Source organism: Peromyscus maniculatus, chromosome 4, assembly GCF_049852395.1.
Source record: "Peromyscus maniculatus bairdii isolate BWxNUB_F1_BW_parent chromosome 4, HU_Pman_BW_mat_3.1, whole genome shotgun sequence".
In the NCBI taxonomy this organism is placed as follows: domain Eukaryota; kingdom Metazoa; phylum Chordata; class Mammalia; order Rodentia; family Cricetidae; genus Peromyscus; species Peromyscus maniculatus.
In genome coordinates, this window is record NC_134855.1 from 113,896,306 (window position 1) to 113,919,818 (window position 23,513).

Genomic DNA, 23,513 nt, shown 5'->3' on the forward strand with positions numbered 1-23,513 from the left:
ATGAAGTAGCTTTCATATGCAGGAATGACCACAAAAAGCAGGCTTATTTTTGTCTGTTGCTCATAATTAATGAAGGGATGGAGCAGGATCTAGTATTTTATTTCAGTTATCCCCATTTTTGGTTTAATTAAGAGATATGTTTTTTAAGTCTCTTTTCTTGAGTGAGAAGAATGAAAATAGACTTTGTATCATCTTGAAAATATATTTATTCATTGTCATAGAGACTTGGTTATTGTACAAAATGTTTTTCACGGAAGTCATACATATTTATGAATGAAGGAGTGATATTGAGGTATAAAAGTTAAAGATCATATAGAATAATTAGCACCAGATGGTGTTAGAAAAGAATTTCATGTTTCATTCTTTGTGTTATTAATTAGTAAGATCTTAGAATCTTGGAAAGCATGTGAATTCTAAAAGGTAAATCCTTTAGCTTTATGACTAACCTCATAAGGTTGCTTGAGCAAAAAAGACGTTATTGTATTGTTTCACATAAACAAACTGTGATCAAAATAAGCTCCCCCCTCAATTTATATGTGGATCAAACACAACATTGTGAGAGTGTTTTAAAGGTGCTGGGAAGAACGTTTTTTAACTGCATATTAAAGCTGGAAAGGGACGGTGGCCTGAGAACTCCAGTGAGTTTTCCTGTTGGAGAACCATTGTATATAATTATATGTTAAAGAGCAATTATATGCAAAGGATTTTAGCTCTGCAGATAACACAGAATGTTGCCGGACTCATTGCAGTGTGTGAGATTGAGATTTTCAAGACAGATTCGTTCAGTGAGGGTTTATTTTTGCAGCCTTCTCTAAGGGTTTGGAGGCTAAGACAGACACATTATAGAGTAGCAGCAGCAGTTGCCAGAGAAGACCATGCAGGAGACAGGTGGGCAAGGCTTAATGATGCTTACCTGTTTTTATCATCCTGTCTGCAGGTAAAGCTGCTGTAGAGAGGACTTGTTACAGAGGATTTTTCTGCAGACTTGTCAGTTCACTCCACTGCTTCTCACAGTTACCACAGGTAAAGGTGAGGTGTAGGGTGATGCTAATGCCAGCTCAGGAACCCCACTTTTCCCAGCAAGAAACTATACCATGAAATAAGATAATTACATAGAGTGTTATTCTTAATTTCACAGACACTGCCTACATCACACTAGGAAATTATGGTAGGTGTTAACAAGTGACTGTGAATATGATGGAGGTGAAGTAACTACTGTCAACACTCAAGCTTTGTGAATAATGGGACCAGGGAGATGTAACTCATAGCAGTCCTTCTCAGCAGTTGTCAGTTTTGGTGACCTAACCTGATGCTCAGATCAACTAGCCTGTTGCTCTCACCATGGCCACCGTCAAGTGCTCATCCACTACCTCTCTTTCCCCCTTGTATTATGTCCTACTCACCAGGAGCCCTTTTTATGTGTTGTTTGATTTGTGTTCAACACCTGACTCTTCTGAATCTCCTCTGGAAAACCTGGCTTGCAGGTGCTGCACTTCAGCTCTCTGGGAATTTTAACACAGAGACTTTGCCTGTGGCAAGCTACATTTTCCCTCCTGCACAGTGCACAGTTTTCCAATGCAATCAGCAAGTTTGGGACCGTTGATTTTTATTCAAAACAAAATCCCCCTCCAAGTCTCAACTTGTTTTACTTGTGCTTTGAGCATTCAACTTTAAATGCTCTCACTAGATAGCTGTGAACTCTGGAAGGAAAAGGAGCCAGCAGTCGGGAATTGGAGTGACACTCTGACTCTTTAGTAATTAATACATTTCATATTTTCCTCTCTCAGCATTGTGTATGAAAATTTCAAACATGCAGTAATTTGGAAGTTAGTGACTTTCTTGGTTCTTAAATTATGCAAAATAATTGGTGAGTTAATAAAATACTAATGGGAAGGCCAGGGTGGTAGCCATCTTCTCTTGAGCCATCATTATGGCTATCAATTGGTGTCCCTGGAAAGAGAGGAAAAACACCCAGGTCACTGCCTCCTTCCTGTGAAGTTTCTAGTAGGTATATTCACCTGTTGGCACAGCCTGCAATGTAAGTCAACGCTCAGACCCTTTTCACAAGCAGAAGCCCGGCTTCTGTGGCAGTCTTATGTAGTGGCATGTTACACTTGTGTCTGCCAAGTGCAATCCACAAACCCACTTGGACAGAAATCTGTGTAAATCCTCAGCTATCCACAAAAGAACTCATTAGAAATGTCAGGTGCCCACAGTTTCAGAAAGGCAATGGCCACAGGGAAGACTATGTTGATACCATAAAGTTACTCAGGGACTTCAAAGTGCCCAAATTCCATTCTGTAAAAGAGTCCTAAGGTGTCGGTTGTTTTGTGGGGTGAGGGTGGGTAGGGGGCAGGGTGACTCCTTTACATGAATGTCTTTAGCACCCTCTGGGGAAATGAGTCGTAATCATTGATAAAGCCATACAGCTCCTCCAACAGCCACTGTCTGCTTTGTTGGTGAATATGGACCCAAGAACAGGGGGTTGATTCAGTTCCTTTCAGTAAGAAAAAAATCCACTGCACACTGAGGCTCAGTTCTTTGACTCTTTTCCTCGGGGTACTATGTGGGTGTTTATAGTGATTTTTCAAAGCTGCCTTATCTTCTAAAAAGTTTATTATTTTACTTAGAAATGCAAAGAAATGTCCTGCCAGTTTCTAAAGAAAATAGGTTTTCCTTATGTATCCAAACTGACCAATACTCAGTAGTTACTTATTAAATTTTTTCTTTAAACCCAGAGACTGATTACTTTTCTTTTTAGAGCAATGTTAGCTACCTATATGGCAGGAAAATCCGTATGTGTCTGTCTACCAAGTTCTTAATTTATTGTTACTTTTCCCTGAGAGCAATTTCCATCAGTACTCCATGTGGCTAGTTCTGACAAAATAATTCACAAACTCATTTTTTCTGACAAATAAATTTAGGTGATAAATCCTGTGCCTTCTACTGCATTTACAGCAGTATCTGATATGTACCATTATTTAAATGTTTAATGGTGTTCTCAGAGGCTGCAGCTGCCTTCATTTGTATATTCATGTCTTATGTCACTTGAAGTAGAGAATTATGGGAAATGGTGACCATTGCCTTTTTCTTTTTTTTCTAATTTTGAGCCCCAACGGGACAGAAAGAAATGGTAATTAATCTTCTCTCTCGTCTTTATGTCTTTGAGTGGGCTATACATTCGATTGATGATTTATGCAACTTTGATGTCTTCAGCCTCAACTAAAAATTCAAGGTTCTAAGACAGGAGAAGTCCCTAAGCTGATTCTCTGCTCAGCAAGTGGAGAATGGATCCCCTTCCCCTTCCCTGTGTACACCCCGCTTGTCTTTGAAGGTTTACCCTAGATCCTAACCATTCCAAAGCTTTTCTAACTGCTATAAATCCAATTCCTTTTGCTCTTTTTGGGATAACTTGTGTTAGTGTAATATCCCTTTAGCATCATTCTTCAGTGCAGGTAATGACTGTTAATTACTCTCTAATTATTATATAAACTAACTTTGACCTCCATACCCTCTTAGTGATATTGTAAAATCCCATGTGCAAGAAATCTCTCTTCCCTTCCTCCTTTTTTCCCCTAACTTTTTCTGTAGTGTGTTGGAAAACCACCTTTTAGTAACAACTGTTGGCCAGTTGTCTCAATAGGGAGAGAAGCCACTTGTCTTTGTAAATGAGATAACTCCAATTTCTTCTATCCTTTTGCCTTAAGAATAGAATTAACAGAAGGATTATATCAAAGGTTTGTTTTTTTTCCAGTTTTCTTTTTCTCTTCATTTTTTTTCAAACTTATTTCCATGTGTCTGGCCACGTTTCAGTAATAGTCTTAACATTTAGCACTTTAATAATCCCTTCCAGCTGCAAGAACTTGGTGATTTTCTAAAACAAATTCCACAATGCTGTATGAAGCTGACTGGCTGCACTGGTGATTTAGAGTGTAAGAAAAATCTGACACCGACCTTCAGCTTCCCCACAACTTGGGAACAGGTGATGGAGCACATTTGCTTGCAGCAAATCCAGTCCAGAAATGCAGGCACTCTGTCCACAGCTGAGCACTTGACTCCAGCCAGGTATTTGGGGAGAGGAAAAGTGAGTCAGAAAAAGCCATCCTACTGATTTATCTGTCTTTTGTTCCTTAGTTGGTATGAATCACATGAGGGGCTTACCCAGTAAAGGAAACAAATCACAGCGGTCTGTGTTTAGGGCATGCTTTCTTGGATGTGCCCAGGAACCAGTTTCCAGTTTTGTACAAACAGCTGTAACTCATCATCTAGTCAATTAGATGAACTAGCAAAGCACAGATAGAAGCTCTCCTGGGCTACAGTGCTCCTCAGTTACACCCAGCGTCTGTAAAACCCCTGCATCAGTTGGCTACTGATGCCATAAGAAATTGTCATAAACTGGTGCTTAGTGTTGTCAGCTTGATAGAGAAGCATCCGGAAGCTGGGCCTCTGGATGTGCCTATGGGGGTTATCATGATTACAATTAATTGCTGTGAGAAGACTCATGTTAACTGTGGATGGGAACATTCCCTAGGCAGGAGCACCTTGGCTGTGTAAAATGCAGAAAATGAGCTGAGTGCTAGAAGCAGTACATTCACCAGTCCCTCTGTTTCCTGACTTCCGGTGGATGTGATGTGACCAGTTCCTTCAAGCTCCTGCCACCTTGACGTCCTCCCCACAATGAACGAACTGTGCCTGGAAGTGTGAGATAAAATAAACCCTTTTTACCTCAGTTGCTTTTGTCCAAGTATTTTATGATAGTAACTGAAAAGAAGCTCTAGCACTACCTTTACAGTTCCGGAGCTCGGGAGTCTAAAATAGGCCTGCATGACTGTGTCTTTGCTGGAGGTTCAAAGGGAGAAGCAGCTCTCGGCAGGCTTCTGGAGCTCCTGCCTACGTCACCTACCTTCACTTCCGTTGCCCCACCCCCTTGAGCCCTGGCATGGCCTGCCTTCCTTTCATTTGTGTTGGTTTTCAGGACCCTTGTGATCACAGTGGTCCACCTCGATAGTGGAGAATCCCTCTCCTATCTTAAAAGCCATCATTTAGTCATGTGTGAAGAGTCCTCCTTTGCTGTAAGATGACACACTCTTATGTTCCATGAATTAGGGTGTGGTTGTTGGAGGCAGTTTGGGGCAGAGGGATATAATTTCACTCCCCATCCCCTCTTACTGTCCTCTGTGGAGAAATGTCCGACCCCTTCAGGTTGTGAGCCCGGTTCCACCTGAGTTGGCTTTCACCCAGCAGCTAAGATGAGAATTACATTAGATGGGATTTTTTCCCTCTTCACAGATCATCACATATTGCTATATCTTTTGTTAAATCCTCCCTTTAAAGATTACAAACAATAAATAGGTCTTCTTTTTTAGCTTGATAACCTCCTCTTTCCCCTCCACTCTTCCATTTCTTGGCAGTGTTTCATGTTTCAAGCCCATTTGACTGTGTGGGTTTTGGTCTTCGTTTCAATCTGAAGCAAACGTTTATTCACATGCTTCCCTTCCTCCTCTTGCTTCTTGCTTGATATCTCCACATTCTTGCTTCTTTCCTCAAAGGCTTTCTGCTTCTCTTCTAAACTGTGCATTTCTTTCTTGTTTTTCAGGCTTTTAATGAAGTCTCGTCTTTTTGCCTTCTAATTTTCCCTCAGTATTCTCTTACATTTGACATTGGAAAATGAAACACAGTTTGAACCCTGACTCTGTCTTTTATTACCAGAGCGCAGTATACTTCATTTTTGCTCTTAAAGAGCAACAAAAATAATGTAGAAATAGAGAGGTTGCATAGTAATCTAAGAATTGAAATAAACTCATTAATACAGAAGTTACCTAAGAAGTAACGTCTTTCTTTCTGAGACACTAAACTTTCTCTTGACATTTTTACTGCTATTGTAAGAGTATAGTTGGTGGAATATATTAATAAGACTTTTTCTTTTAACTTACTTTATGGTTATGACCATTCTACATCTGGGACACTGGGACCAAGATATATAGTTGACTTTCACTATGTGGTTCCAAATCCAGCAGTAAGAGGTGCACCTTGGAAGTTTGTATAAAAGGGATATTACCCTGCTGGGCAGAGACACTGGGGAGAGGGTCCTGAAATCTCTGCTTTCAAAAGCTCCACAGGAGGTGAAGCAGAGTCAGCTTTCAGAGGCACATGAGGAGCCAGGGAGGTCTACCTCACCCAGGTCTCCTTCTCCTGGTCATTTGAGGCACTAACTGGCGCTCACAGCCTCCTGTGACTTCCGGTAAGCTCCATCCTCCAAATGCTTGCAGTGCCGACCAGTGGTGCTCTCAGAGTCCCAATTTCCATAAGCTGCCCAAAGTCATCTTAGTATTTTGTGGAGAAAATGGTAACCTGAATTTGCATCAGCGTAAACTAAGTCCTTCTTAGGCAAATAGTTTACTCACAGTGCTGAAGGCCCAGGTAGTACCAAAGTAAATATAGATATCACTCTGCACAGCCTGACATTTCATACTCATCTCAAGTAGGCCCAGGTCACATTCATTAGATTATAGCAATTTCAGTATGTGTTGATGTATCAACACAGTGAAAACCTAACAACATAACCTAAACAACACCTAAAAAACATACTCCACATGAGGGTCATCTTCCTTTCCCCTGCCTGATCATTCAAACTGAATTTGATCAATACCATTAAGCCTATATTCCTATCAAATCAGATCATTCCTAACATTGTTTCCAAATCTGGTGAAAAGTTCATTGGTCCACTTAGAAGTATTAGCACGACAGAATGAAAATTTACATGCAACAATATGCATCTGTTGTCAGTGTTCATTTTATATTTCATGTGTTCACCAGTGTCACTACTGCCACAGTAATAATATTAAGTTTTCCTTTTATTCCTAAAGCCTTGTTTGAGCTCTTACTGTACAGCATTCCCAGTTCATAGAGAGTCAAACACTGCTTTGCTGACAATTACTATAGATTTCACTTTGCTTTTGCTAAATACACTCGTGTATTCTTTTTGTCTGGATTTCGGCTTTAGGCATTGTGTTTTTGCAATTCTTCGTATGTTTTGGTAGTTGTTTTTTAAATAAAATTTCTGAGTAATACTCACTTGGGTGCATATACGGTTTATTTACTTGTGTATAGACATGTATAGCCCCAATTTCATGCTGTTAAGAGCAAAGTCCTCATAAGCATCTTATTTCTACCTGAGGGTTTTTTTTTTCTTCTATTGGGCAAATATCTAAGATTGTAATGGCTTGATCTTATATTCAGGTGCATGAGAAACTGCCAGTTGGGCCTCAAAATAGTTCCACTATTTTGCATTTTCTCCTTTATTCTCTTGAGCTGTTCCACTGGGACATTTTTATATATTGTGAGTTTAGACAAAATACATTTGTTTATAATGCATGTATACATTATAAGCACGTGTAAGGATACATCAAAAGGGGATAGATGTGGGCATTATTTATTATGTTGTGTGAAGAAGCATTACTTATACTATTTTGTATATTACATAAAATTCCAAAACATGAACATAGACCCAATCCCCTTAATTAAATGGTGATGACACTTGTGTTTCCTCTAATCGTCATCTACTTGAGTCTCTTTCTGGCCATCATTGATAATCCAGTAGCTAACTTCTAAGGAAAATAATGGAAACTGTAATGTGAAGAAATTGTTATTGAAATACTTTTCTCTCTAATAAAGAAATTAGAGACGTCATGCTCTTTAGTCTGTGAGCCCTGGTACCACACTATGCAAAGTTTAAGAACCTCTGAGATGAGTAGAGGGCAATAGGGTTGTGAATGAGGACACCTGAGTGTGTTAGTTACTGTTCTCCTTGCTAAGATCAAGTACCAACAAGGGACATGTTAAGGGAGGAAGGATTTACTTTGGCTCACAGTTGGAGCGAGCACAGGCCTTCATGCCAGGGAAGCTGTGGGGACACGGAAGTGTAGTGCTTGGTTACACCCACACTCTACTGTGGGTGTAGAGAGAAAGGATAGCAAGTGGGGCCCGGCAAAGAAACCTCATGCCCCCCCTCCCCTGCCCATGACCCTCTTCCCCCAGGTAGACTCCACCTAAGGCCTATCCCCAGCTGGGAAATAAGTGTTCATACCCTTGAGACCATGGGTGACATTCCACATTCAAATTGTAATACCAAGAAAAAGTAACCATAAGGGGACAGGGTTCAAAGAGCACCTGTCAGGACCCAGGGACCAAATAAAGAATCCAGTGAGGATGGAGGTAATGGATACGTGACCCCATGGAGACTTCAAACCAGACTTGCTTATACACCACTGTGACACTGAGCAGAACAGGGAACATTTCAGGTAGATATAAAAGCAATGTGCTGTGGAAGACAGTGGCTAACCGTGTCTCTGGGGTGGAAGATGGAGAACTGGGGAAAGGTTTAAGGGAAAAATAGTAGGGAATTGAAGAGCTAAGTAATATAATCTTCATCCATTCATATGGAATGCTGTGTCTGCTGAAGTGTTCCTGGGAATAAAACATATGGTGAGGTGATTTACTTTACAGCCTTTTTCTTAAAGGTGTGAGGACTGTTTAAAACACTACTGCTAATTTATGTCACACGGCAAGCAGAGACTCTGTGACCAGCCCGAGCCAAGGGCAGGGTGCAGGTATAAATTTCAGTGACTCATCTCTTGGGTCTAAAATAGCAGCAGGCTGAGGGGCAGAGTGTCTTCAAGGGAGGAAGTCTTTTTGACACATGTTCCCCCTGCAAACAAGCTTAGACCCAGTGCGTGTGATTTAGTGTCTCAAGCTGGTGAGGGGAATGGGACGTCAATGGATATGAGAGGGAAACAGGGGATGAGCTTGCATTATAGCATGGAAGGCATTGCATGATAGAAGAGAATTTGATTTTATTTTACAGGTTTCAAAAATGGCTTTAGGCATACCCTTGGGCACAAATATATTGTAAAAGGGTGCATGGAAGGGCTGAGACTGTTCATGGCTTGACTATCCTGTTCTTTTACTTCTGTATATAATTAAGCTGCCTGAGGCTCCACTTGCCCTTTTCCTGTTTCAGAGCTGAAAGGTGTCCTTCTTGTCTTCACAAAATGTTACTAGCATTGTCCTACCTTGTGAAAGCATTGTAAGTCCTGAATGGAAGGATATTGTGCTTTTGAAAAAGTTGAAGACACATTTGATATGAGATTACTATCTATGAGCATAAAACCAAAAGAAGCTCAGAATATCATTGTGTGATCTTTAATCACTAGCTCGAGGTAAGAGTAAATAGGATGGATTCTGGTTTGGTCCCCAGATAGATTGTGGGGTCATTCAATGAGGTGTCGGGAGTATGGGGAGGTAGGCAGAGAATAATAATCTTTCAAAGATACTTAGTTCTGATCCCTAGAATTTGCAAATGTTATGCTTTTTAAAAAAAACGGACTTTACAGGAATGCTTAACTTTTCTAATGCCTCAACCGTTTTATACAGTTCCTCATGTTGTGGTGAGCCCAACCATAAAAGTAGTTTCATAACTACTTCATAACTGAAATTTTGCTACTGTTATGAATTGTAATATAAATATCTGTGTTTTCCTTAGGTCTTAGGTGACCCCTGTGAAAGGGTCATTTGCCTCTCCCCCCACAAAGGAGTCTAGACCCACAGGTTGAGAACCACTGGCTTAAGGTAAAGGACCTGGAGGTGGAGATGGTGATATTCTAGATAATCTGAAAGATATATTCCTTATGAGTTTTTAACAATAAAGAACCTTAGCTGATCATTTCAAGAAAGACAGAGAGAGGGATTTGGAGAGAGCTAGTGAGTTGGGGTCTCAGAGGAAAAAAAAAAACTCAGCATGGCTGCTTTGAAGATGAAAGCAGGGCCACGAACTAAGAGATATGAGCAGCCCCTAGAAGCTGAGTGACAAGGAGACAGGTGGCCTTTAAACCCTAGAGAAAGGAAGGAAGCTGGCTCTCTTTCTTCTTCTTTCTTTCTTCCTCTTCTTTTCTTTCTTTTTTCTTTTCTTCCTTCCTTTTTTGGGGGGGAGGGGTTTGAGACAGGGTTTCTCTGTGTAACCCTGGCTGTCCTCAAACTTAACTCTGTAGACCAGACTGGCCTCAAATTCATAGAAAAGCTCTCTTGACACCCTGATTTTTTAGCCTGCTGTGACCTGTGCTGGATTTCTGACCTATGGGACTGTAAGAGACTTAATGGATGTGTGGGGTTTAAAGCCACTGCTTTGTGGGTTTTTTGTTAGAGAAACAATAGGAAATTTATTCAGCATATTTTCACAGCTTTCCTTTTTCTTTCTAAAGTACCAGGGGTCAAACTTGGGCCCGTGTATTGCTAGGTATGAGTTCTCTGCTAGGTCTGCCTAGCACTTTCATTGAGGAAATGGGGGAGTTAGATGGGATACTTGATACTGTTAGATGCCCCAATGTTAGCAGTCTGCTTGAGGACATTTAGTCTCCTTGAGTAGGTGCTCACTGTAGCTAGAGTTTTCCTGCCTGGCCCACAGTCAGGACAAATCTCTCTCACCCACCAGTCCCACAGCTGCTCAGACCCAACCAAGTAAACACAGAGACTTACATTGCTTCAAACTGTATGGCCGTGGCAGGCCATAAATCTATACCTTGCCACGTGGCTTGTGGCTTATCAACATTTCACATGCTGCTTGTCCCGGTGGGCGGCTGGCAGTCTCCTTCTGCTTTCCTGTTCTTTTATTTCTCCTCTCTGTTATTCCCACCTATACTTCCTGCCTAGCCACTGCCAATCAGGTTTTATTTATTGACCAATCAAAGCAACACATTTGCCATACAGCCCATCCCACAGCACAGCCAAGTGCAGACCATTTCAGACACCTGCACTCAGGCCCGTGGTCCTAATCATCCTCTATGCGGACCTGCTGGGTAAAGCCACGAGGAACCCAAGAACGGGCTCCCATGGGACATACAGAACATCCCACAGCACACTTCAGTGAATATCAAAAAACTGCAATGAAGAAATGTTTCATCTGAATTTTCTTGTTCTCAATTATTTTATGCTTTTGTGTCCTCTTCCTCAAAATTTGGAGTTAGAATAAATGATCTCAGATTCCTTTCAGCATGAAAATTCTCAGATAAAATAAAGCAAACATAGCATTCTACTTGACAATTCATATACTTCTCTCACGAGAATCAGGACGATGAAGGCAGCCACATTCAAGAGTTATTAGTAAACAAAGACTGTGCTATTCATTGCGAAACACTGGTGTGTGCTGTGCTTCAACTACCTTGTTTAGGACTCTAGCATCTTAAATTAGCATATGCCTTGGAGTCTTCTTGCTGCAGTGTTCTATCTGAATCAAAGAAAGTAAAACAGGAGGTTCTGGACAAAGCCATGTATTATCATAACAACCATGTGGCCTAAAGATTCATCATCATAAAAACCCCTGTCTTATTTTCTCAGTGGTTTCTTATCTAGAATGTTGTTCACTATTGTCAAAAACATTTTTTTAAATGAGCACTAGTAACTTGCTCAGAGGTTTAAATCTCATAAGCAGAATTAGCCCCTTGATGAGAAAAGTTTTCCAATATGAAGCTGATGATAACTGTTTGAATTTGGAGCATGAGGAATCTCCTAGGAAATAATTACATGTGGTTACTGTACAGACGAATGCACACGGAATTCAGTTCTTTAGGGTGACCTGTTGCCTACATTCATCTTTGTATGAACAGGGCACTGAGCAAAACTCATGTGTACAGGGAAAGTTGATTTTTCTAGCCCTGAGGTGGGACATTCTAGAGCCTCCAAAGAACAGACTCCATTTAGTGTTGCCACATCAACTTCGTGGATCAGCTTAGTGCTGTCAGTTCATCTGCTGGTGGGAGGTCACATTCGTGATTATCCTCTCAAGGACTCGAGGTGCAAACTTGGCAGGGAAAAGTATCTACAGATGTCCTAAGAATTATCCCATTAAAAGAGAGTTTGGAATGTGATTCCATGTGGATCATCTGCTGCTAAAATCTTGTTCCAACACCGTCAAGTCCTTGGGCAGTAATTGAACAAATATCCTTGAACTTGTTAAGCAGACTGGACTTGCCAAATGCTGTGGCAAGACTTGTGGAGATCCTAAGTCTACTGTGAGTGAGACACTTAAGCCACATGGCCCATATGTTGCATCTAATTGTGTTGTTGGAGCACGCCTTTGAAAATTATGACCTTGACTATACTTTGGATAAGTAACCAGGGTGAGGCTATCAGAGTTGTTTAAACAGTTACTATTTGTAGAGGGCCATCATGTGACTGTGGCGTAATGGACCAGGTACAAATAACATTCCATAACACTGTACTGGTCTTTTTAAAACATTGGGGTGAATCTTAAGAATTCCTGCAGAGAGACTATAGATGCCATGACCTGTCTGCCCTAAGAAACTCAGGTGCCAAGCATCATTTTCTCTTGCCATTTTGATCACCATTCAATGTTTATCTTAGAGTAATCCTTGAAGATGCTGATAATTAAAACTATTTCCCTCATGGCCTAATTGGTTGTATTCCATGCCCCCCATGCCTTCAGAGCTTCCTCCCAGTCAGTCTACCCAGAGCTAGTATAACAAAATTCTGTAGCATGCATATTTAAAGGTCTCACATTTGTCTTCACAGTTCTAGAGGCCATGGTTCCTACAGGTCATGTGTTTGGTTTGTGTCCCCTTCCTAGTTTGCAGAGTCATCTTCTTGGTGAGTCTCCACATAGCATTATAGTTATAATGAAGGATGGGGGAGACTTGGCTTCTCTTCCCTTTTTTTTTTTTTTTAATTAGGGCATTAATTCTGTAGTGATGCTTATGGTCTCATGATTTCCAAAAGTTGTACTGCCAAGAATTTGGGATGACACAAACATTCAGTCCATCTCACTGTCACGAGGATAAGCTAAGACAAACCATTTTTCTGTATTGTCTTAGAATAATGCTTGCATGCTGTTCTTAAAGATACCTTTCATCTTTTTTCCTTTGCTAGAGAAAGTTGAACAAGACAATATTAGGTGGATTTGAGAATTTTAGGTCTTGGGATGACTTCCTGAAGTGATTCTGAATCCAGAAGGGCAGAACTGAGTAGTAGAGTTTAAGGATAGTGCTGGCAGCAGCAACAGAGCTAGTCTTCACTTGTGTGTGTGCACTTTTTACACAGCATCTCATTCATGGTATGGCCTATGGGAATGTCCACAATCTAAGTTTTCTATCAGTGAGCCCATATTTAGTTGGAGCAGCTTTACAGAAGTAAAATTATCTTTTTGAAAAGCTGGGGTTTCTGGGGCTGCATTCTTTTAGCTGGCTGACAGCTCTTGCTTTAAGCAATTAAAGTTTGTAAAGGGTTAAGAGTTCTTTCCCATCCTTAGGAGACCAATCACTTGTATTTTGAACTCTTATAATTAAAATAAACCTTTGAAGTTGGTTTCCTGGCTTCTGTCCATTATGCCAGGCTGAGTGCCTAAGGAGATGTAGTCTTCATTTTAGTTTGGAAGTGAAGCCTGGTAAAATTTGCCCAATCACCCACCATCTTAACCCACCCAGGAGCCTAGACATGAATGAATTATTACAGAGAGCTTACTTGTAGTATTTATGTTGTTCAGAGCTGGGCACTTGACTGTCTTCTCAAGAGATCAGAACCTTGTGACAGAAGTAAAGGAGACATTTCTCTCTGTGACCACAGGTAAAATAGAAGAAAGATCTGTTAGAATGTTTTAGTGTATTTTGGCTGGGCCGTGGTGGCCCACGCCTTTAATCCCAGCACTCGGGAGGTAGAGGCAGGCAGATCTCTGTGAGTTCGAGGCCAGCCTGGGCTACAGAGTGAGTTCCAGGAAAGGCAAAAAGCTACACAGAGAAACCCTATCTCAACCCCCCCCCCACTCCCACCCAGAAAAAAAAAAAGAATGTTTTAGTGTATATTCAGTGTACAAAACAATGGATTTCATTAGATTTTCGTACACAAAAATCATGTATTTTAGTCATAGTTTCTTCTCCTTTGCCCTCTTTGCCTCCTCCCACAGGTCACTTTCTCTACACAAATAGTACCATAGTCATCATATCTTATATGTATATTTGGAAGTGTAGACTCCACATATGTCAAAAAACCCAATATTTGTATTTTTGAATCTGGCTTGTTTTGTTTCATTCAAGATTTCCAATTACATCTAATTTCTTGCAAATGAAATTATTTCATATGGTATGGTTAAATAAGACTTCATTGTGTTGGAGCTTAAGGTGTTAAAATTTGTTAAATGTTAAGCTTGGGAACAGCATGGAGGAAGACTATCAAGCTAGAGACGTCTGGAGAGGAAAGCTTTCTATTCAATCATTCCTTTTCACTTCTCCTGTGCGTCGTTGCATTTAGAACGTGATGAGTAAGATGACATGTTCTTCTAAATGGTTTTTGTTAAGTTTGTACATAGATGTTTAAAAATCTTTGCAGGAAAATAGAATTAGTAAAAATGGGGTCTCTCTTTTCTGTCCATGTGTGTTTTTAAGACTATTGTCTTTGTCCTAGACCATACAGATAGGTTACTGGTCCATTCTGATATATTATGGAAATCTTAGTTTAAACTATATGAAATTACTGATTTTCCTTGATCACAATGATTGATTGATAATGACTTTGTGGGTAGTCATTCGTGTGTGTGTGTGTGTGTGTGTGTGTGTGTGTGTGTGTGTGTATGTACATATATGTACCATCTTACTGGAGGCTAGTGGATTCCTCTAACAAAAGCTATTAAATCAGAGCTGGTGAGATAGCCTAGTTGGTAAAGTGCCTGCCAGTCAAGCATGAGGACCTGAGTTCTGATGTCTAGTACCCATGTAAAAAGCCAGGTATGTTGGTATATGTCCCTAATCCCAGTGCTGGGGAGGTAGAGACAGGAGGATTCCAGGGCTTACTGGCCAGCCAATGTAGAAGTATCAGCAAATTCTCAGTCCATTGAGAGACTCTCAAAAAATAAAGTGGGTAGCATATGCACATATATGTGTGCACATTGCACATATACCCACAGCTATTAAATCTATTTTTAAAAAAATGACCAAACCAAATCTGTTGTCTATAACTGTAAAGCAAACTATCTGCCTCCAAATAAACTACCTTCCCTTTTCTATCATTTTTACAAGTTCACATTTTCTATTTCTGAATTTCCTTTAAAAGAGGCAACATTACCTAAAAAAATATCTAAAGCCATCAGGATGTACTGGAATATGGGAAGTTTCAAAGGAGCAGTGCAATTGAAGCTGAAAATCATCCCGTCCTGTGTGCGCTCATGCTGAAAACACTCCCAGGCTTCAGGCAGTCATACTGTGCTGTGTGATCGCAGAGATGACAAAGGGGTCCACTTTTATATGTTCCTTGTGATTGCGTTTATTGGAGTTGGACTTTTTATTTCATTAGAGTCGGTTGTTTCCTTTAGCTCAGTTTAACTCAAGGTAGTTTTACTTCATTTGTTTGTTTGGTTTTGGTTTTGGTTTTTTGAGACAGGGTTTCACTGCGTAGTCCTGGCTGTCCTGGAACTCACAGAGATCAGCCTGCCTCTGCCTCCTGAGTGCTGGGATTAAAGGTGTGCGCCACCACCACCCGGCAGTTTTCCTTCATCTTATAAAGCTTTTTTTTTTTTTTAAAAAAATTGTTCTAGGAGAAGCATCACTGGCATGATGGACACCAGGTCATGATGCCTTTGAAAGTGCTATATTTAGGAAGTCACTGTGGCTTCTTTGGCCTTATAAATGATCAGCTCGATAACACCACTATCACCATACATTCTGTATTGTATTTTGAAAGTTAAATTCATTTCAAAAGAAACCGTCTGATGAAGGTTGTAATCTGCCATTCTACCTCAGAAAAAGGCCACAGCTTAAAACCAGAATAGTATAAAACTATTGATTGGGAACCAAAGTTGACTTTTAAAGAAGTAAAGCATTACCACTGATTGTGTATGCCAGGTAACTCTATGTATTTCTTGTTGCAAACATATAGTGTAGCACTATAGATTCAGTTTCCATTAATAAGCCAAGTCTTGCTTTGCATATGCTTGCTCTGTTTTTGCTTTGTTTTTCTGCATTTGCTGTGGGCACACATAACGGGCAACTTACTGACTGTGGTACTCAGCTCTTTGTGGATAAATCTCCTGGAATGTATTTCCTTTTAAATAGCAGGTGCTACACAGAAACCCAGGGTTTGACTGGCTGATAACATTTTCTAGAACTTTTATGTTTTGTAATTTTGCAGAAATTTAGCAAAATTTTATTCTTCAATGTTGCCTTGGGAATTGTTCTTAAATCCTGGCTTGCTCTCATGCCATGCATGCTGTCTTGTTAATTCTGTCCACTTGGCTTTCAGATGTACCCATCCACTCTTTCCACTGCTTTGGTCTGAGTGGGGGTCTCTGCTCTCCTTTAGCTGGATTATGATCTGTATTCTGGGTTACCTGGCTGCCTTTTCTCCATTTAACACCAGAACCACCTGCTCTTTATAACCCAGACCCCTTGTATCCTGCCTCAAATCATCCTGTAGGCCCTCACTTTACTTTCACTCTAAGTCATGAGCTGGGAGTGGAGTAGTAGCAGAACACTTTTCTAGCATGTATGGGACGCTGGGTTCTATCCCTAGCACCGCAGAGACACACAAAAGCTGAAGTCTCTGCCTTGGCCTGCACCATCCCACTCATTTCATTGTCACTCTGTCCTCACGTCCTAGGTTTTCTCTGCTCATTTCCTGTCTAAATGACTTCCTTTCTGTTTCTGGGAGACACTGGTGTGCTCTCACCTCAAGGTCTCTGCCTCGGCTCTTCTGTCCTAGGAATCCTCTCTCTTGCTGCACCCACAGACATGGCTAATGACTTCACCTCCAAGCCTAAGACTTCTCCTGATAGCCATCCTGCCTTGTCCTCTACTTTAAAAAAAAATTTTTTTTTTAATATGACACTTGCCAGCTTTCAGTTTACTAATTACTTCTTTCATGTTAATTCTGTCTCCTCCATTCAAACTATAAGCATGGAAATGGGACAGTTGCATTTTACTTATGGTTATGTTTCATGCTCTCCAGTTGAGCCCAGGGCACAATAGCAGCTCAGCAAGTATAGGTTGAGTAAATACTGCTGTACAGGGGATTGATGGATGGACCTCTATTGTCCCTTGACCTCAAGTACCTATTGTTAAAAGATCAGATTTAATGCAACTTAAAGCCATTTGATAATATCTTGGATTTTAGACCTCACATTTTACATGCCTAATCATGATGTAAGAGTAAAAATAAAGTTAAAAAAAACTATTTGTCATAACCTATTCTGGTTGTTTTGTTCTGTAAATGACAGATTAGCCTCTGCCAACCTATTCCAGAAACCTCCATTTGAGTTTTAGACATTTTCAATTGGGGTGAGGCTCTTTGCAGGAAAGGGCCACTCTAACATTTGTAGAAAAATAATCATGTACTTTTGAATCCACTTCTCTGAAACCAACTGATAAACCCAATAAAAATGTTGGGCATTGTAATTTTATGGAGTGGTTGAATAGTACTGGAGGTCATGGCATCCATTGAGCTCACATCTGTGGCTTCCCTGACTGACCATTTTTGTGCCATCTGAGTGTGGGAAAGCTCCAGCACTTTTTTCCAAGATCTTTGCAGGCCAACCCCTGTTCTCTTGGTCATGTCCTTTCTCCTACTTAGGATAATGCAGTTGTCTCTTCTAAGCCTGCTTACTTAAATCCTCTTTGGCTATTCTGCCTACTAAGTACTAAGGTAGGGTAGGATGACCCCGAGAAACAAACGGAGCCCTGCTGCCTTCTGAGCTTTGTATCCCAGCCTCTGCCTGTCCTTTAAGGTCAATCCTGAGCCAGTTGAATCAGATGTGTAAAAGCCAGGGCTCTGGCCACAGAAACCCATTTGCTTACTTCCTGCTACTCCCCCACTGTGACCCTTGTTCCAACCAAATCAGAAAATGTAGCACTCCCCAAACACAGCCATGTTACCAACATGATCTCTCATTAGGGAGCATCGGGCTTCCACATCAGGATTTCTTCTCCAATGCTTCTTGCTGTCCTGCTGAGGATGTCTATTACACATGTGTCTTCCTCCTTTAAGACTGCAAGCCATGTGCCTTCTGTTTTCTTGCTGTGCTTCAGATTAGATCAGCAATACAACTGTTTGAATTTTCATGTCAAACTCTAACCCCTTAGAGGACAATGGCTGCATCTTTTCATTGTTTTATCTGACCCACGTGCAAGCCATTGCTGTCAGGTCCATAACTATTTCTTGGACTCATAGAATGTTAGTTATTGGGGGACATAGGGAGCAACAATAAAAACAGACTGAAAAAGGTGGAAAAAAGTTTCTAGAGCAGTTTTGACTTTTAAAATATTTTTCTTTTTAGCTTCTAAAGGTTACAATTCAAGTTTTACATCAATGTACAGTGAGATTAGTTTGGAATAGGGTAGTTTCTGTAGACAAAGAGCTTCCAGAAATACAAGCCTGATGATAAATCTAGAGGCAGACTCTTTCACATGAAATCTGGTAGCTTTCTCTCCAACACAACTCAGGTACATCTCAAAACCAGCATTAATACATTTATTCATGCATTTCATTAAATATTCTAGAATACCCTCAAGAGCCCCACCTGTATTAGTTCCTTTTCCATTGAGGTGACAAAAATACCATGACTGAGAACTTGGGAGAAAAGGGGTTTATTTCTCCTTACAGCTTGTAGGCCATCATCTAGTGGATTCTGGGTGGAAACTCGAGGTAGGAACTGATTGATATTGAGGGCATGGAGGAGTGCTACTTACTGGCTTGTCCTCCTGGCTTGCTTGGCCAGCTTTGTTATAACATCTAGGACCACTGCCCATTAGGCTGGGGGGCACTGTTCCCAGACCCTAACTCTGAGGACTGTTCCATTGAGCAAAAAGATTCTACGCTGGTGTTGAAAGGAACATTGGAACCTTAACACATATTTACCTCTCTGTACCACCTCAAGTTGTGACAGCGAACAGTGTCCCTAAAGATATTATTAGATGTCTGCTGAGGTGCAAAATTTCACTAAGTTGAGAACCATTGATTTAGATCACAGTAATGACTCTGTTACTTGGAGTGGTTAGTTCATTTTCAAAAGAGTCCTCTGGCTGCTATGTTGATAATAGATTGGAAGTGAAGGAGGGTGAAGGCAGGAACTCAGAAGATAATTAACCAGAGCCTATGTGAGGGAGTGGGTACCAGAAAAAGACTCTAGATTGGCTGCAGGGCGGTTAGAGTTTGGATATTTAGAATACTGAGCCATTTTGATATTCTGATGGACTAGATACCAGGCATAGTAGAAACAGCTACTAGATGGCTGGTCCAGGAAGGAAAGAGGCAGGTTCGGTGTTTGGGGGACATTAAGTTTGGGGTGGATATGTTACATTGTGATCTTTGACTATTGTGTTTTCTCCCTCTTTGATGGTCAAGGATGTTGGTTAACTGCCCCAAGTCACACAACCTGTAGAGAACAAAACCAGGCATTAAGCTTCTAGAAGCCCCCAAAGACAAAGATATTGCAGTATTTTCTAATCCTGCAAGAAGTTAATTTGGTAATTTTGTGTAAAATGCAATTCTGATTAAATACATTTTCAAATAAATATAGTAATTTTAGTATAGTAACTTGCATTTCATAGCTGAAAATATGCGTATAACTTAAGAAGGAGTCTGTGTAGTAAAACACATCACCTGAGATAGCAGTTTATGCTGTGCGTGCCTCAAAATTTACATCGGAACTGATTTTCCAGTGTATGAAGAAGTGGTAATAAGTTTTGAGGGTGGAACTCTCACAAATGGGATTCATCATCTTGTAAAAGGTCTTAAGAAATTATCTCTGCCTTGTGGTCCTTCTAGCACATGAGGACACAATGTTCAAGGCCTCATTTGGAAGTTGAGATTGGGCCCTTAACCAATACCGAGTCTGTTGGCTCTCTGATCTTAGACTTAGCTTCCAGCACGGTAAGAAATAAGTTTCTGCTATGTATAAATTACCAGGCTGTGGAATTTCATTCCTGCAGCGTGCACAGATATGCACAATTGGCAGACGAGGTTTGGGGTTCAGTTGAGCTTACTTAAGCTCTAGTTGCTGTTTCTCGGATTGTCCTGTTCCTGTTTAGTCACACCAGCTGTCTGGCAAGTCAGAGCTCTGTGATGATTTATGTTTGGGAACACACCTCAGGGCCCTCTCTGGGGATCAACAACCCACAACTGTGAATTGCTTTCCCTGATTCTCGCTGTATGACTGAAATGCATCATCCAGGGCCAGGCAATGTTAAACCGTTTTCCTGTGGTGGTCAGGTCTGTACATAGCCCTCTCAAACATTAAAATTCTTGGACTCTGGGGTGACACTGGCCGTCCATCTTGTTCTTCTTTGATTTATATGCCAAGCTCTTCCGAGTTTTAGCTATTCCTTACCAGACCCCTGAGAAATTACCATGAATATGTTTTCTTGAAATGGATCTTGAGATTTTTGGCATACTCCCTGACCTAAAAGTACATTCTCTATCTCTTTGATTATATAATGCGTGCTTAAACTGTGGTGACTCGGTAAGGTAACTGCAGGCATAGAATCAACAGAGTGAGCCATTGAGGAGGGAGTGGAGAGCTGGGCACCATGAGTGACTCTGTGGGTATTTGTGAAGGTGAGAGGAGCCAAGAGGCTGCAAATAGCTGCCTGCAGGCCTCTCTGCACTTTTGTTGTGCCCAGTCATAACCTTATGATGTCATAACCTACACTAAAGAGAACACCATTGTCTCTGTTCTCTAAAAATGATCGATGCCAACCAAGAGGTCTTTGGAGGTCTTTGATAGTTTATCCTTACTGACTTTTTTTTTCCAGTGCCAACTTCATGGGTGTGTGACCTGTGCAACTATGCAAAGTCCTGAGCATAGAAGGGCCCTGTGGTTTATTTCATACTCTCCTGTCACCATCTTGAAATTATTAATAACACAGAGACCCTTATGAACAGTATTCTTAGTAGAACTGGACCATACAGATGAGCTAGTCCTAGTTGTAAGAGCAGTCCCCAGCTACAGATTTCAGAGTGTCTAGGAGAAGCCCAGAGACGTACTAGTCTTTTGCAACCTGGGGGCATATGGGAGCAATATGATTTTTAGTGATATGCTAAGTTTAAGGTTAGATTGATCATTGACCTCAAAGACAGAAGCTATTTCTGAGTGGAGTTTCCACTTTGGATGTCAGCAGAAGGGGAATAACTAGGAATGGCCATTTTTTTTTTTAAAGGAGGCTGAGTGGATCCCAGACCTCTCCCCGCGTCTTTGCTCTAGCTGGCACAAGAGTTACTAGACGGCATGTAAAAGAAGCTTTTCGGGAAGACACAGTGTGCTTGATCAGCAGTACTGTCCAGGTGAAAGTTAGCCCTGTTCCTTTATTCTTGCAACAAATATTTATTGACTATTTTGTGGTAGACTATGAAGAGGTGGGGAAGGGCATATTTTAATCTCCATTCCCTGCACAGCACACACCCAAGGCAAAGATCTGAATGCAAGAGACTTGTTCTTCAGTGATGACAATGCCAGGAAGTAACTCCACACAAAGAAATGAAGAAAGCCCCAAGTAGTATATTCTTTATAGAAATTACCGCTATGTGCAGCTAGGGCCCATCCCACTTGGGACTTCAGGGAGACATGTGAAGCACATATTGGAACATGCCCCAACTGCATGAGCTTGATTTTCTATCTACTGACTAGTCAGTTTTGGGGGAGAGAGCACCTCTGGGCCATTTGAAGCTCACTCTCCTGTGTAAGAAAGCACAGGTGCTGGGCCTTTGACCGGACTCCAGACATGTGCACTAGAAAGCCATGAGTGAGTGTGAGGTTAGTGCGTGCCAATGGTGAGGCTAGGAAGAGTGGCGGAAGTTGGGGCTGCCAGTTTAAGTTGAAAGACCAGGCCTTTCTAAGGAGCTGACGCTAAAGCAGATACCTGTGTCTTCTCTCAAGGAGTGGAAGCAGGGTGGGGAGTTAGCTCTGTGGAAGTAAGAGAATGCGTGGGTCTCAAGTCCCATACATGTGTACAAAGATACATACACACACACACACACACACACACACACACACACACACACACACACACACACGCATATACATACAGACATATACACAGACATAATTAAAAAAATAGATCCAGGCATTCTGCAAGAAAATATGATTCTGAAGCCAAATAGAGTGTAACAGACAAAAGACAGAGATGGTTTGTGATCCTCTGAAGTGTGCGTTCTTAGAAACAATTTGCTGCAGTACTTGATCATCTGCTGTTACTCTTGGCATCCTCTCGTTATTGGGACGCGTTTTCATCTGTACTCATCTCTAACAATCAGAACATTCAGCCTTTCAAATGGAAAGTCTCCTCTTTTTTTAAAGTGTAGAGAGCAGTGTCTGCTCGTCCTTATACAGGAGCCTTTTTCTTAAGTGGCAGCTGTGTGTTGTGCTTGTTGTACCTGTTCATCTGTGGTTAACTTGGTACTTCTTCATGTTGGTAGACAACTGCACGTATAAAGGAATTACTGCCGGCCTCTGAGATGGATGGCTTGGAAAATGTAGCGTCATGAAGCCAGGATCTGTGCTCATCCTCAGGACACACATGTTAGAAGAAGAAAAGTGTCCCTTCTGGCCTCCATGTAATCTCCTCTCCCCAGCAGCATTCACATGGCTTAGTAAAAATGTAATAAAAATAGAGAAAACAACTGCTTCATTTGGGATTGAGAAAGAACAGAAGCCTTTCCACATTAGAAGCAAACATGACTCTTTCTTATTTGATGGCATAGCATCATAAGAGTATTGTTTAACGATAAAATGTCTCCAGTGATAAAGTGACTCACTTTGTCACATCGATATATAGGTGCTTCAGTTAAAATATTGATATTTTATGAATGTATTTTCCAGTCAAAAGACTGCTGAATGGTAAATTCAGGAAATCTAGGTATTTTTTCCTTTCTGTAAAGCAGTTTCAAAAAGCTTTAAAATTAACCTGTTTTTAAATTTTCCTAATTTCAGTTCAAACTGAGTCAGTAATTTCAGAAGTCTGTGTCTCCTGTAAGACTCTCTAACCTTTCAGTGATCATAAAGGAATGTGCATTGGGCCGATTGAGTCCAGGTGATTTTTCGCTGCTTGCTTGTTGGGCAATTTTTCAGGCATGCTTCAGGCATGGTCATTGTACTCACATGCAGTCTTGCTGTGGGAACTCCTCTGTGGTATAGCCCCAGGGGAGATTCTGAGTCTTGACTTCACTAAGTGATGTGTCAACAGGATCCTAGGACCACATAAAAACAATTGACCCCCCCCCCCAAAAAAAAAAACAAACTTTGTTTTATTCCACTTATGATGGTTTCAGTGAAACGTTCCCCATAGTCTATGACATTTGAGTACCTGATATCCGGTTGGAGGAACTGTTTGGGGAGGCTTAGGAGCTGTGGAATTATTGGAGGAAGTGTGTCAGTGACAGAGGGCTTTGAGAGTTTAAAGACCAGTCCAAGTGTGAGCTCTTCTCCTGTCCCTCTGGAACCGTAACTTCCAAACAAACCTTTCTTCCATAAG

General features: G+C 41.0%; 1 protein-coding gene across 6 annotated transcripts in view; it reads left to right on the forward strand.

Annotated features, from left to right (window-relative positions):
• The window catches only part of LOC143273001 (uncharacterized), a 222,495-nt gene that overhangs the window by 109,948 nt on the left and 89,034 nt on the right, over nucleotides 1-23,513 (forward strand). For 5 of the 6 annotated variants that reach the window (XR_013050785.1, XR_013050784.1, XM_076570712.1 and 2 more), the window contains exon 3: nucleotides 21,204-21,327. Coding sequence is in view for 3 of the 6 variants with exons in the window: in XM_076570712.1 (XP_076426827.1) it covers nucleotides 21,204-21,327 (124 nt within the window). In the remaining 3 variants the exon portion in view is untranslated. Of the gene's footprint in view, nucleotides 1-937; nucleotides 1,024-21,203; nucleotides 21,328-23,513 lie in introns of all 6 variants that reach the window. The other variant, XR_013050786.1, reaches the window with a different exon arrangement.